We start from the raw sequence: 13,593 nt of genomic DNA, 5'->3' as shown, positions 1-13,593 counted from the left end.
TTCTGCGGGCGACCCACCGCTGTCCCCGCGGTGACCACCTTCGTAATTCCGCAGTCGTGGACTTCGAGGTTGGCTGCAGCCCGTGGACTGTTGTCCACCAGATGAAACGGGCCCAGCAAAGAGTTCCTGGTAGAAGATTTCTGTTGCGGTGACCGTTGCTCAAGAATCTTCTGAGTCTGCATCTGGTGCAGGTGCTTCGGGGGTGTCAGAGTTACGCCACCCTCCACGTCCACACGTGTTGTTTGGGTTACCAAGTGACTGGAACAATAGGGACGATTAAGGGTGAAGCAGGAGAGGGAGCAGAGGACACGCAGCGCGCCTCCGTCCTGAGCCTGGCTCTGTGTCTGACGCAGCAGGGGCAGAAGGTGAAGGCGAGGCTGTGACTTTCACTTCCTAGGGATGCAGGGCGCACATTTCTCCATGAAGGAACGTTTCATGGGGTTCAACTCAGGCAGGAATTTATCACTACATCCTTTTAGGGTGAGTGATACACGTTCAACCGTGGCTTTATCAAAAACTTGTAAAAACGCTTTTTTGTTGGGTTAGCTTCTGATAAAGTTAGAGTGCCGCATTAACTCATCAGGCAGTGAGGACATTTCCGTCATAGGTGGGCAGGTGGCCATCAGAGGAGCTGCAGACACGTGGGCCTTTTAGTGATGACAGCGATTCCTGCTGAGGCCGCTGTGCTTGATGTCCGCTGTGTCCGTAACCATGACGTTGTTTGTGTGAGGCTTTGCAGGTCCCTTTTTAATCTGTCCCGGTGGCTGAAAGTAGAATTTCGTACTTCACATTTACTATTTCTGCATGATCTTACCTTGCCCCAGATTTTCTTCAACACAGGTTATGTTTGGGTTGACCAAAAGGTTTAGTACGAGTGATCGAATCTGAAAAATGGAAAAGCTAAAAGGAAATACGATTTAGTTTAACTCATAAATCAGGATAGTAATATGTTTCACCAAATGTCCAAAATAGTTTGAAAATATCAAAATTCAAAGCTTAAAAACAATGTTTTTGTCAAAGGAAATACATATTTAATTCAGCAAACAGTATAACCGGGGACTCTCTTGTCCACTGCAGAATACACAACCGACGTGAAGTCGCATTTGTTTTGATCTAAGGAGAGTCTGACCCAGTGTGTTTTCATTTCTGTAATTTCTGCTTTAGAAATCATATTTCTTCCTGGGGAAAGGGTAAGCGGAGGAAGAAATCTTTAAAACCGTTTCAGTTTGTCACCATCAATACCTCTCAAAATTACGCTTGCCAGCATATTTTAAGAGGACTGATTTTGTTGTGAGCGAGTGAATACAGCTTGTGTGTAAGCCCGTGTCTGCCTTTCCTTCATCATTCTGATCCTGCAGAAATACGGCTTAGGGTGTTTTGCTTTGTGCATCCCTTGGTGTTTGACGAATTCAGGCCAAGGAGTGCCCGTGACGCCGTGTCTCTTCTTGTCTCCACGCCCCGGCAGGTGTTCGCGGTTTCCAGCGGCCTGGCGCCTCGGGTGCTGTCCAGGGTGCTGGAGGCGGTGTCGGAGGAGCTGAGCCGGCTGATGCAGTGCGTCCCGTCCTTCAGCAGAGACGGCGCCCTGCAGGTACCGGCCCCGCCCCGCGGACCCGCGCCCTCGCCTCCGCAGGGCCGCAAGGGCTTTGTGGCTTTGGTGGATCTGTGGGTGGGAGAGCTCCGTCTCCGTGACGCCAGCAGTTCCAGAGGTCCTGTCCCTTTAGAGTGTGATGACTCTTGTGAAACCATGTGAATGCAGATTCCTTCTGAAGTTCTGTGATTTTTTTGTTTGTTTTACAGTTGTCTTCACTATATTTGATTTAACAGGAAATTTTTAGCAGTTTCCTTGTAAATAGTCTTTCCGAAGCATCCAGTGCAGTTTGCATAGAAACGACAAATAACTGTTTCTTCCTACGCATGTTCCATTGGTTTATGTTGTGTTTACTTAAATTACATAATTACAGTAGCAAATACAACTTCTGTAGGTCAGTGAGTGTGGGCTTGCCTATAGCCAGATGGGTAGGAGGCAGGACCAGCAGGTGTTTTCTAAAAGTGCTGGGGGTTTTGCTTCTAGTGGTGGTGAGAACCCCCCCATCAGGCCAGCCCCCTGCAGGCAACAGCTGCAGTCCCAAATAACACACACACACACACACACACACACAAAACGTGAAAACAAAAACCCAAGACACTGGAGAGTGAGCATCAGTGGCTGATTCTGGAAGAAATGGCCCTTGGGTGAATTCTTCACTTTTTATGGATTTTAGCCTGAATGCAGGCCCAGAGGAAACTAAAACTACACAAAAGTAGTTTGTGTATTCTTCCCATTTAGAAGAATAGGCTTCAGGGCAGCCACAGCTACAGCAAAGCAAGGGAGGTAGAGCGGGGAGCGGAAGGCAGGAGCCGCAGGTTCTGTGTACGCACCGCCTGAGTCTCTGGTCGGCCCCTAAGCTACACGCCTGGTCAACTCCACTCCAGCCCACATAAAGCAAGAACCCAAGTAAGAATTGAAAAGCTGCCCAAGAGCCAAGAGTTTTCAGTCTGTGTCCAGATAAGTTCATTGTTTGTTAAAATAAACAAAAATCAGCTCTTCAGAAGCATGTTACAGAACCTAGAGTCTTCTCAACATAGCATTCACAATGTCCAGCCTACCATCCAAATTTAGTTGAAATGCACAAGCAAAACAAAACAGGGAAACATGACCCATTCTCAGTAGGAAAGACAATCGACTGAGACGGCCCTGAGTTGACCCAGTTGCTAGAAATCAGACCAGGGTCCTAAGGCAGCCGCATTCAGTGATGCAGAGGATTCTGTGTTCCTAGCGAGTGAGTAGACAGAAGGCCTCACCGGGGATGCAGGGGCCCTGGGCAAGGAGCTAAGTAGGAAGCCTGGAGTGGAAGAGCATAACCTACTAATATTTTAAAATATACTTGACGGTAATAACAGCAGGCTAGAAAGGACAGAAGAAAAAGTGAGTGTGTAGGTCAACATGAATTATCCAACATGAAGAACAGAGAGAAGAACAATTGGGAAAAAATAAACAGAGCTCTAGGGACCCTGGGACATGTGATTCCATGTCCAGTCAGCAGGGAGGACGGTTCGCATCATTAGTCACTTGAGACGTGAACACTAACACTGCAGCAAGTTACCATCCAACAGAAAGAAGAAAGGTAAAGACTGGACACACCCAATTTTGGCAAGACTGTAGAGAAACGGGTTCTCACACGTTGGCAAAAGTGTGAAATAATACCATGGCTTCGGGAAAGTTTCTTGCATTTTCTTTCAAAACTAAAAACACACGTACCCAGCCAAACACGGGAAGCAGCCCAGGTGTCCGTCAGAGGGTACACAAACAAACGGCGGGTTCACAAGACAGTTTCCGTTCGGCGTCGGGGAAGCCACACGGAGGGAGCCTCACGCAGAGGTGCGCTGGTACTGCACGGGTGTCCTTCTCGTGCAGAAAACCCCAGGACAGCGCTGTCCCCTGGGTGGCTGCCACACGTGCGGGAGTGGAGGGGGCTCCGCGGGGGTGGTCCCGGCCTCGCTCCGGCCGGTTCCCGCACACTACGTGTGAGCAGTCTGAACCCGCCAGGGGTCGTGCGTGTGCGGCTTTTAGCGCAGAGGGCAGCAGACGTTGCAGCAGCCCGCTCTGGGCGCTGGCGCCCGCCGTGACGCCCTCCGGACGTCTCCACACAGACACACAGCCGGAAGGGAGCGAGTGCGTGTGTGGACCTGGTGAGCTGGCGAGAGGAAGAGCCGTCACAGAAACTTCGTAACGTCTCCAGTTCAAGTTAAAAGATCATGGCTCTTACAACGGTTCTGCTGCGGGAGGTCAGTGACAGAAATTGCGTCTGTGAAGCTGTAGTGGCCGCGTTGGGCCCAGGCGGCCCTGGAACTACAACAAGAATCTCCGCTGCCCCAGGTTTCCTCTGCAGCCCGCTTAGCTGACGGCTGGGTTCTCTCACAGCCAGCAGGAAGGGGCAGGAAGGGGCGAGAAGAGGCGCGAGGACCCACCGGAAGCCCAGCCTCCGGGTCCGCCGGGCCTCCAGGGCTCTGTGCCTCCTGGAGACAGGCCGTCTGTTCTGTTGTGAAAACGTCGGCCCACTGCCGTTGGGGCCTGAGTGTGACTTCCTTCTGAGCAGCTGACTGTGAGAGGGCCTGATGTGAAGGGCCGATGTGGCCACCAGCCTCAGACCTTCCCAGGAGCCCGGCAGCAGGGGCGTTTTCCGGTGCACGGTCTAAATAATCACAGCTTTGACAATTGGCGTGATTCACAGGTTAATTAAAACACCTTATCACTTTGTTTGAATGCAATTTCTAGCAAAGATTAGTTTTACAGTAATTTAATCCTTTTCCTAAGATATTCAGCTGAAAGCCCTACCTTGTTTTCTCTCTTTGATATCTTCCTTGTAGGTCCATTTTTATATACACTGGCATATAAACAGTGAAGACGAGCTGTCATGTGTACGCTTTCTCGTTACCGTGTTTCAGGCTTCTAAAGCACTGAAAAGTGAAACCGAACAGTTGCCTTCCAAGCTGAACATCTCCCTGAACACACTGTGCCTTGTGTAGGTCAGCTTTTACCTTGATTGCTTAATTGGACAACTGTCCATGTCCTGCATCATTGCCTGTGTTCTGTGCACGCCTGGAGGTGAGGGCTGTGTCTTTTACACAGTCTCCTGGCAGCACGCACACCGCGGTCCGGGGGTGAAGGAGGGTGTCCTCCCTGGAGGCCCACGTGCCCGAGGGCAGCAGGCTGCGTGCAGAGCACACCTCTCCACCCTCAGCAGGAGCTGCGCACATTAGCTTAGCTTGTTCTCAGAAATCTCGTGCAGAGGAAAGTCATGCTGTGCAGCAGGTGTCTTGTGCTGTGCTCACAGAGCTGTGCAGTCCGTCTCCACAGTCCATCGTGGGACGTGCGTCACCCCGGGGAGAAACCCCCGGCCCCGTTCGCAGTCGCCAGCCACTGCCCTCCGGCCGCCGCCGCCACTACTGGCAAGCGTCTGTCTGCTTTCTGTCTCTGGTTCGCCTCTTCTGACAATCTCATATAAGTGGGACCACAGGGAATGGCTTTCTGTGACTGGCTGCTTTCACTGAGCAGAATGCTTGCAGGGTTGCCCGTGCTGTGGCCTGTGTCGTGGCCTGTGTGTGGCTGAGTCACGCTCCATTGTGTAGGTATGCCACGTCTCGTGTGATGGACGTTTGGGTTTGCACGTTTTGGCTGATAGGAAGGATGGTTCTGTGAACACGTGTGTACGGGTTTTCTGTGGACACGTTCTCATTTCTCCTGGGGATGCACCTGGGACTGGAGTCGCCAGGTTGTGTGGCTGCTCTGTGTGCAGTCTTCTGATGAGCTGCCTGGCTGTTTTCAAAGTGACTGCACCACGTGCCTCCCTGCCGGCAGCGTCCGAAGCTCGCGGACTCCCGCGCCCTCGCCGGCACTTGTGGCTCCTCTGGCTGGTTGTGGCCGTCCCCGTGGCGCCTCATTCTGTGCCAGCGCCCCTTTGCTGATGGTGCCCTTTGTAGCACAGCGTGTTTTAACTTTGATGAGGCCCAGGTTTTTTTTTTTCTGTCACTTGTACTTCTGTTGTCCCTCCTAAGAAGGCAGGCCTAGCCTAACATCACAGAGATTTACTCCCGTTTTCTTTTTAGTGTTTTATAGTTTTTTCACTTACATTTAGGTCTGTGATCCATTTTGCGTTGGTTTTGTTTTAAAGAAGGGACCCACCTTCAGTCTCTTGGGTGTGGACCTCCAGCTGTCCCGGCACCACGTGTTGGAGAGACTGCCTCCCCCCCGAATGGTCTCGGCACCGTGTTAGAGGTCAGCTGCTCGTGAATGTAAGGGTGTATTTCTCGGCACTCGGTCCTGTTCTGTTGACGCACATGTCTGTCCACGTGCCGGTGCCGCGCTGTCTGGATAACTGTGTTAGGTTAGCCAAAAAGTTTGTTCAGTTTTCTCGGTAAGCGGCTCTGGTAGTGCTTCGCTGTCTTTAGTTTCATTCGAAACTGTTTTGTTAGATTGTATTGTGACAGCTGTCATGTCAGTGTGCATTTTAAAAAAAAATTATCAAAGTTGATGAATTTTTGTGTAGCCACTTTAAAATGGCTGTTGAAGGTGGCAGAAAAAATTGAAGAAGAAAAGAATCAACGTTTTCGGCATATTATGCTTTATTACTTCAAGAAAGCTAAAAACGCAATTTGAAAGGCAAAAAAGATTTGTGCAGTGTGCGGAGAAGGTGCTGTGACTGATCGGACGTGTCGAAAGTGGTTTGTGAAGTTTCGTGCTGGAGATTTCTCGCTGGACGATGCTCCGCGGCCGGGTCGACCAGTTGACGCTGACAGGGGTCAGATGGAGACACTCACTGAGAACAGCCAACGTGACGCCGCGCGGGAGACGCCGACACACTCAGAACACCCACGTCAAGCGTGGAAGAGCACTGGCACCAGCGTGGTTGTGTGAGTCGCTTTGATGTTTGGGTTCCACAGAAGTTAAGAGAAAAAAACCTTCTTGACTGTAGTTCCCCTTGTGATTCTCTACTTAAAAGGAATGAAGATGTTCCGCTTTTAAAACAAATTGTGACAGCCGATGAAACGTGGATACTGTACAACAATGTGGGACGGGAGAGATCGTGGGGCAGGGGAAATGAGCCACCACCAACCGCACCAAAGGCCGGTCTTCATCCAGAGAAGGTGATGTTGTGCATGTGGTGGGACTGGAAGGGAGTCCTCTATTATGAGCTCCTTCCAGAAAACCCAACCATTAATTCCAGCAAGTACTGCTCCCAATCAGATCCACCTGAAAGCTGCACTCAACGGAAAGTGTCCGGGATTAGTCAACAGAAAACACTTCCATCAGGACGACGTAAGACCACATGTTTCCTTGATGACCAGGCAAAACCTGTCACAGCTTGGCTGGGAAGTTCTGATTCATCTGCCGTGTTCACCAGACATTGCACCTTCGGATTTCCATTTATTTGGGTCTTTACAAAATTCTCTTCAGGGAAAAAATTTCAATTCCCTGGGAGACTGTAAAAGGCACCTGGAGCAGTTCTTTGCTCAAAAAGATAAAAAGTTTTGGGACGATGGAGTTATGAAGTTGCCTGAAAAGTGGCAGAAGGTAGTGGAACAACAGCAAACAAAGGGTGAAATATGTTGTTCCAATAAAGTTCTTGGTGACAATGAAAAATGTGTCTTTCATTTTTACTTAAAAACCGAAGAAACTTGTGGCCAACCCAATAGCTTTGCAGTAAGTTTTGAAATCAAAAGGTCTGAGTTTCTCTAACTATGCCGTTCCTTTCCCATATTGTTTTATCTGGGATCAACTTGTCAAGTTTTGTTTTTAAAAAGGAAAGAAAAAGGAAGAGAAGAACCAGCTGTGACTTTAGTCACGCTGCGCGGAGTCTGTAGAGCTTAGCGTCATGGTGCTGCAGGGCAGGAGGTGGGGGGCAGCCAGCGTCCTGCGGTCTCCCGTCCGTCTCAGGACAGTGAGAAGTCGCTTCCTCCCCAGGGAGGCCAGGGAGGCCGCGGTTGGATGGTGAGGTCCCGTGGCTGGGCGACCCTCGCGCCATCCACACCTTTCAGGGTGAGACCTGCCTTCACGTGGTCAGGCTCTGACTGTCAGACAGTTTTCAGTAAAAGGAGACTTCGTCGCAGCTGATCTCTTTGGGCTGATCTGGAAGGTCTGCTCGCTCTAACGAGCCGCCGCCGTGGCCGTGGGGGTCTGCCCTGCGTGGAGCAGGATGGGGACCGACCCTCGCCTTCCTTCTGTGTGACAGTCAGCGCGGTTCCCTGTGGTCACCTCTTCCTTTCTCACCTCCAGGCAAGACTTGAAATCTGCACCCTGAGGGACACCGTGGCTGCTCACCTGACGCCGGAGAGCAGGTGAGATGCTCTGTGGCTGTGTTCTGAGGGCTCCTGTAGGTAACGCTCGTCGTACAGGTGTGCGGGCCCAGGTGAAGATGACTGAGCACAGGGAGCCCTCGGGACTCCGTGATGTCATCGTTTACATTTGGTTGAGTGTTTTGTTAAAAGCACAAACCTACAATAAGCCAAGGACTCCTGAGACAGCTTCTTTGTAGCACAGAAGGAAAAAAGGTTTAATATAATTTCATGTTTCTCATTCACTAAGTCTTAGTCTCGTAAGTGGTGCCGCAGAGCACCACTTGTTCTGCACACTTGTTCTGAAAAGGAGAAAATAACTGAGTCAGTCTGTTCATCACAGACTCTGAAGGACCGTTCGAGCATTGTGAGTATCAGCATAAGAGGAAGCCTTGTGGTTTCTCTGCAAAATTTTGTAGTGGAAATTTGATGATGATTTTTAGCTGTTTTGAATGAAAGTCAGGATTTCCTATCATTGAAACATCAGTAGATGAACTGAAACAGCACTGCCTACAGAAGATTGTTTACCCCGTTGGCAGAACTGCCTGGGAAGTGCGGGTCCACAAGGCAACCGTTTAAACACGGCGTGCTCTGGCCGCCGTCCTCTCATCGCTGCAGCTGAGGAGGCTTTTCCCTTTTTTCCTGACACTTGAGGGTATTCGCCTCTGGCTCCTGTTCTGGCGGCTGACCAGGGGCCTTCGCGGATGGCCCCCCACCAGCAGGTGCTGAGGGGTGGACACCAGGAGGGCCCCCCGGGGCCCGTGGGTGACGTGCTCTGTGTGAGGACCTGTGTGTTCCTTCCCGCTGACTTGACCTTTCGTGGCCCAGCTTCTTCCTCTCTGAAAGGAAGGTGATAATACTTTCTAGGCAAAGTTTTGGGGGAATTAAACAAGAAAATATCTCAAGCCACCTACTAAACTGTTCATCACAGTCTTGATGTAAAAACGAAGAGCAATGGCCTCATATTTTTTTTCTGTGAATGAGGAGATTTACAGGAAACCAGACGACAGTGGAGGCAGTCGTAGCAGCTTCTCTCCACGTCAGGGAAGAGGACCAAGTGCCCACAAGCTGTGACCTGTCCCCGCCCCCCGCACCTGCCCCCAGGAATGGCTGGCACGCCGTTGGGACTTTGCTGTCTCTCTGTGTTGCTGTGACACGTGGCCCTGGTTTGAGAAACATTGCTTGAGAGTTGATTTCCTGGTCGCCTGATGCAGACGTTTTTACAAAACAGGATCAAAGGCCGCTCTGAAGTCAACATAGTCACATTGATTTATTTGCTTTAGTCAAAACAAAAAGAGAAAAGAAGAACTGTTCCTTCGGGGACGGTATAAGCTATTACCAAATAATCTCCCCCAAAATGCCTTTCGTTTGATTTAGTAACGTTTCTGATACTTTCTACTTTAAAAAGTTAAACATACCAAATTGGTGCTTTTTAAATTCACTCCCTTTTCCATGTTTCATTAAATGAAATGATGTGGAATTACACACACACCCCTCTGTCCATTATGGTACACATTTTAAACATGATAATAGGTAAATCCTGTTAAGACATGTTCGGCTGCTCTAAGAGATCGTCTGTGAACCAGGCCCTGCACACGTCAGCACTAGAAATGCCCCCTTTGTGTAATTTTGCACAAGACCATCCCTGTTTCTACATCGTTCCCTTCCTGTCTCAGCAGCTGCTTTATCAATATAGTTCTGTTTTGTTTTGAAAGTAAAGACCTTTTTTAAATTTAACAGTTCTGCACCAAGCCCTCATCTACCACGAGCAGCACCCTTGTGTAAAAATCAGTTTCTCCTTTGCTTTTCAAGTCGTGTTGTATTTCCTGGTTGAATTCTTCTGACCCTGCTCCCACAGACCCTCACGTTCACGTTCACTTTTCCTCCTGCGTCTGCTGGCTTCATGGGCCTGTGTGTTTCTCTGTGCGTAAGACAGACATTTTTCTGACGCTCCTCTTCCCGGTGGGGCCGCGTCTCCGCCTGGGATGCTGTCTGTGTTCCAGGTCCAGTTTCAAGCAGGCCCTGGAAGCCCTGCCGCAGCTGTCGAGTGCAGCAGACAGGAAGTAAGTGGGTGCTGTTCTCAGGGGCCCAGCCCTCCTCTCCAGGTAGAGACTTGGGCTTGAGGAAGGCGGTCCTTGGTGGCCCTCAGGTATGCGTTGTGTTAGCTTGTCTCCCACGCGACAGGAGGAGGTAGACCTGGGTGCGTTCTTCTAGGTTTATGACGATTCAGAAATTAGTTTTTTTCTTGTTTTGAGTGATTATACCAGTCGCTTAAACTTTCATAAGAAAGTTTATTTTGACTCACTCAGTAAACTGTATTATTTTTTGAAATTTTTAAGAAGATAATACCTCAAGAAACGTAAGAGAGGACAGCATAGTAAAATGCAGGACTCAGTGATTTTTTCCTTCGAGTAGTCAGCAGTATCCATGTTGTGCTCTGTGTGAGATGATGTATTAAGAGTGAACTTGTACACATGACATAGTAGTGTTATAGGTGTTTCACTCATACTGTGTTAATGATCTCAGCCTGACCTGAAACGTTGCTACTCACATAACAGGAAATTCTGACCCGAGGTGAAATCTAGGCCTGGCAGAGGTCACGCGTGCCCAGCCCGCCTCACCCGAGGCAGCGGAAACACCGCAGGCCTGGGCTCCTGCCCCAGCCCAGCAAGGTCCACCCGCCCTGGCAGGTGGCTGGTGCGTGCTAGACAGTTACACGCCCTGACGGTGTGAAGCCCTCGGCATGGGCTTGGACAGCACGGGGGCGTCGTGGCTGCTCAGAGGGCCGGGGCGGGGGGGGGGGCGTGCGCCGTGGGGCGTGGACGGGCACGGGAGGGCGGGCAGCAGAGCCTCGCAGGTTCCTGGATGGACCCGGGGGCCACCCTGCCTTCCAGGCCTGCTCCTCCCTCTGACCACATGGTTCAGACCCTGTGCGTCCCTTTAACATAAATACAGGGAAGGAGTAAAGTCACCGCTCACTGTTCACGTGTGGAGCTCGTGCTCACGAGGCTTAAAAGCCTGGTGCTTTTAGCAGAGTCGAGAACAGCAGGCACCGAGACGAAGTTCGGGACGGGGGCTGGTTCAGATCTGCTGGAGCGTCGTTAAACCAAGAAGGGATCTCGGTCCCAGTACCGATGCGCTCGCTTCCTGGTTGCTTCCTCTGGGCCCCCGATGCGCTGTCTGGTCCCTCGTGGCCTGAAGTTACACGCTGTGTCAGGCCAGCGGAGGGACCAGACGGATGTTGCTGGAGCTGGAGCGGCCCCTGATGCGTTTGAGGCTTAATTCATCTTCAGTTCACTTCTGCAATGTTTGTTAAAGGCAGAAGTGCAAACCAAGAGGAACAGGAAACCAGTAGTTGCCAAGGGGTGGGGTGAGGGCAGAGGTGACGACAGAAGGGCAGCACGAGAGGGTTTGGAGGTGACAGGACTGGTCTGTCCCGATGGAGGGGGTCGTGAGGCCGCTATACAGTGTGTTTATTAACAGTCACAGAATGATGCCCAAAAGAGTACATTTCAGTGTATGTGAAGGGCTTAAAATTAGAGGCTCAAACACCCAACAGCAGTCTGTTTTAAGGTGGGGAAGGGGGCAGAGTGTCTGTAAATACGTGACCCTCTGACGCGCTTCTTTGCTCGACTTATTTCCGTCATCGAGTCCAGAGCCCAGAGAGACGTGACTCTCCCGGCCAGAGGAGCACCGTGGGGCGGGGGTGGGCCGTGGGGTGGCTGGGGCTGAGCGCGTCTTGCCCTGCACCCGCCTCTCGCCTGCAGGCTTCTGGAGGAGCTGCTGAGCCGGGTCGAGAGCGGCATGCACCTGCAGCTGGCCTGCTTCCAGGCCGCCCCCCCGCCCGCCGCGAAGACCTAGGTGCCTCAGGGCGACGCGCTCCCGGTGCCCACAGGTATCGCGTGGAAAGCACTGGTTAGGCTTGCAGCCTCTCTGTCTCCTTTCTTTCCCCTGAATCGGTAGCTTAGAGAGATGTTGATATATGTTCTGTTTCAACTAAAATGACCCGATTGAACATGCCCAAGCCGTGTTTGCGTTGTCATTTTTATCACGTTAGACCCTGTATGACTTTAAAATACTTTTTAAAACAGTAGACTTGTTTCACAGCTGCGTGCACGTGATGCAGGCTGCGGGAGGCGGGGCGGCTCAGGCCACGCACGGAAGCATCCTGCGGGGCCTCCTGCAGCTTCTGAGACGCGTGGTGGGTGGACGAGAGATTCATCAGAAAGTTACGTGGACGCGTCTGGAGCCTCACCTGCCCTAAACTCTGCAGCGTGCTTCAAACCTGTGTTTCATACAGATGCGTCTACTGTTCCTAATTCAAGTAGACTTTTAGAAAAATGTGCGCCCTACCTAAAAAGGGGTTCTCTTTGGGGATGTTATCTGTGGTCCTCTGTCCGTGCGTTAACTCTTCTGCCTGGTTTCTGTGTTCACAGTGCTCGTGACATCAGGCCTCTTGTGTGTGACTCGCCTTGAACCTGACGTGGGCTTCACGGCGTGGGCCTCCTGCCCCGGGACCCCCTTACACGGGGGGAGCTGGGGGCAGTTGCCATGGTCAGCGTCTCCTCCAGAACCAGGCGGGCCCAGCGCCCCACCCGCACAGCCCCCCTGGCCTTTCCGCTCCACTTCTAGCCCCTCGCGTGTCCTGCTGGGCGGCTGTGGGGCCTCTGCTCTGGTGGCGTCTCTGTCACCAGGCATGGACGCTGCCGCTGACGCCGTCACCGGAACAGGTCAGGCCACAGTGACCTTCAGGGGCAGCTTCCCCGACCTGACTTTGTCACACCATTTGGTTTGGAAAGCTGAGTCAGGGTTTTAGATTTCTCGGCTGTCACAGAATCCCCCGTGCAGCACTGGCACGCACGTCTGTACTGACACAGGGGCTCTGGGGGCCCGCGTGGCCGTGTGCGGCGTCCGTCGTTTGCGATAAGTCGCTGTTGTATTTGTTCATTGGGGGTCGGGGGAGGGCGTAGCAACTGGAAGGGACGGTTGCGTCCTGGACAGATGTATCCGTATAACAAAGCTTCTTAAGAAACACGCGGACTCTTGTCTCTCTAAGCATGTTAACCATTGTATCTACCACGACTATGAACTAAACTACAGAACTGCAATCCTGAATGTTTGTTGTTTTAAATATCTGATGCACAGCCTTCAGCCAATAAAGAATGTGTCTTTAATGCGAGATGTAATTTTGTTGGCGTTTTTTCCCTAACCATCTTTATTTCAACATTTTCATTAGCTATGTAACTTCATGTGTCTAGTTTTAACACTCAAGATAAATAAAACGAGCTTTTTGGCCAACCCAATACTTACATGCAGTTTCCCGTGTGTTTGTCTAATCGCTGTTGGAAAGCATGACCAGGTGTCCTGCTACTTCTCCCCTTGTTGGACTCCACCCCTGTCAGGCCCCTAGGAGGACCGAGGGCTCAAGGGGCGCGGGCCGGAGGACGAGAACAGTCACGGGAGGAGGACGAGGGAAGCACTTCCGTCCTTGGCGCTTCAGGACCTCAGACCCGAAGGAGGGGCTTCAAGGAGGACTTCTTGGAAGAAGAGCTGCTTGGGCTACAGAAGAATTTGGCGGTTAAGAGGAGATTGCTGGACGTAGGGAAGGTAGAGCACACCTGAGAGGCAGTGCGGGACTTGGAGCAAACGTGCAAGAGATAAAAACGTGCCGAGAAGCAGTGCGACGCCCAGAGGTCCTTGGGTTCGGCACAGCCCAGCCAC

The 13,593-nt window shown here is 51.5% G+C and overlaps 1 protein-coding gene across 3 annotated transcripts in view; it reads left to right on the top strand.

The window, feature by feature from the left end:
- EXOC2 (exocyst complex component 2) overlaps window positions 1-13,177 on the top strand; it is a 146,089-nt gene extending 132,912 nt beyond the window's left edge. The window contains exons 24-28 of one of the 3 annotated variants that reach the window (XM_057699582.1): window positions 1,466-1,588; window positions 7,814-7,875; window positions 9,876-9,935; window positions 11,640-11,767; window positions 12,309-13,177. In XM_057699582.1, coding sequence (XP_057555565.1) covers window positions 1,466-1,588; window positions 7,814-7,875; window positions 9,876-9,935; window positions 11,640-11,733 — 339 coding nt within the window. In that variant the 3' untranslated portion in view covers window positions 11,734-11,767; window positions 12,309-13,177. Of the gene's footprint in view, window positions 1-1,465; window positions 1,589-7,813; window positions 7,876-9,875; window positions 10,641-11,639; window positions 11,768-12,308 lie in introns of those variants that run through there. The other 2 variants (XR_009048053.1, XM_057699583.1) reach the window with 2 other exon arrangements.
- Window positions 13,178-13,593: the final 416 nt, after the last annotated feature.

This window comes from Hippopotamus amphibius, chromosome 11 (genome assembly GCF_030028045.1).
Source record: "Hippopotamus amphibius kiboko isolate mHipAmp2 chromosome 11, mHipAmp2.hap2, whole genome shotgun sequence".
NCBI classification, from domain to species: domain Eukaryota; kingdom Metazoa; phylum Chordata; class Mammalia; order Artiodactyla; family Hippopotamidae; genus Hippopotamus; species Hippopotamus amphibius.
The sequence above is the reverse complement of the archived record's forward strand: the minus strand, read 5'-3'. Positions and strand labels throughout refer to the sequence as shown.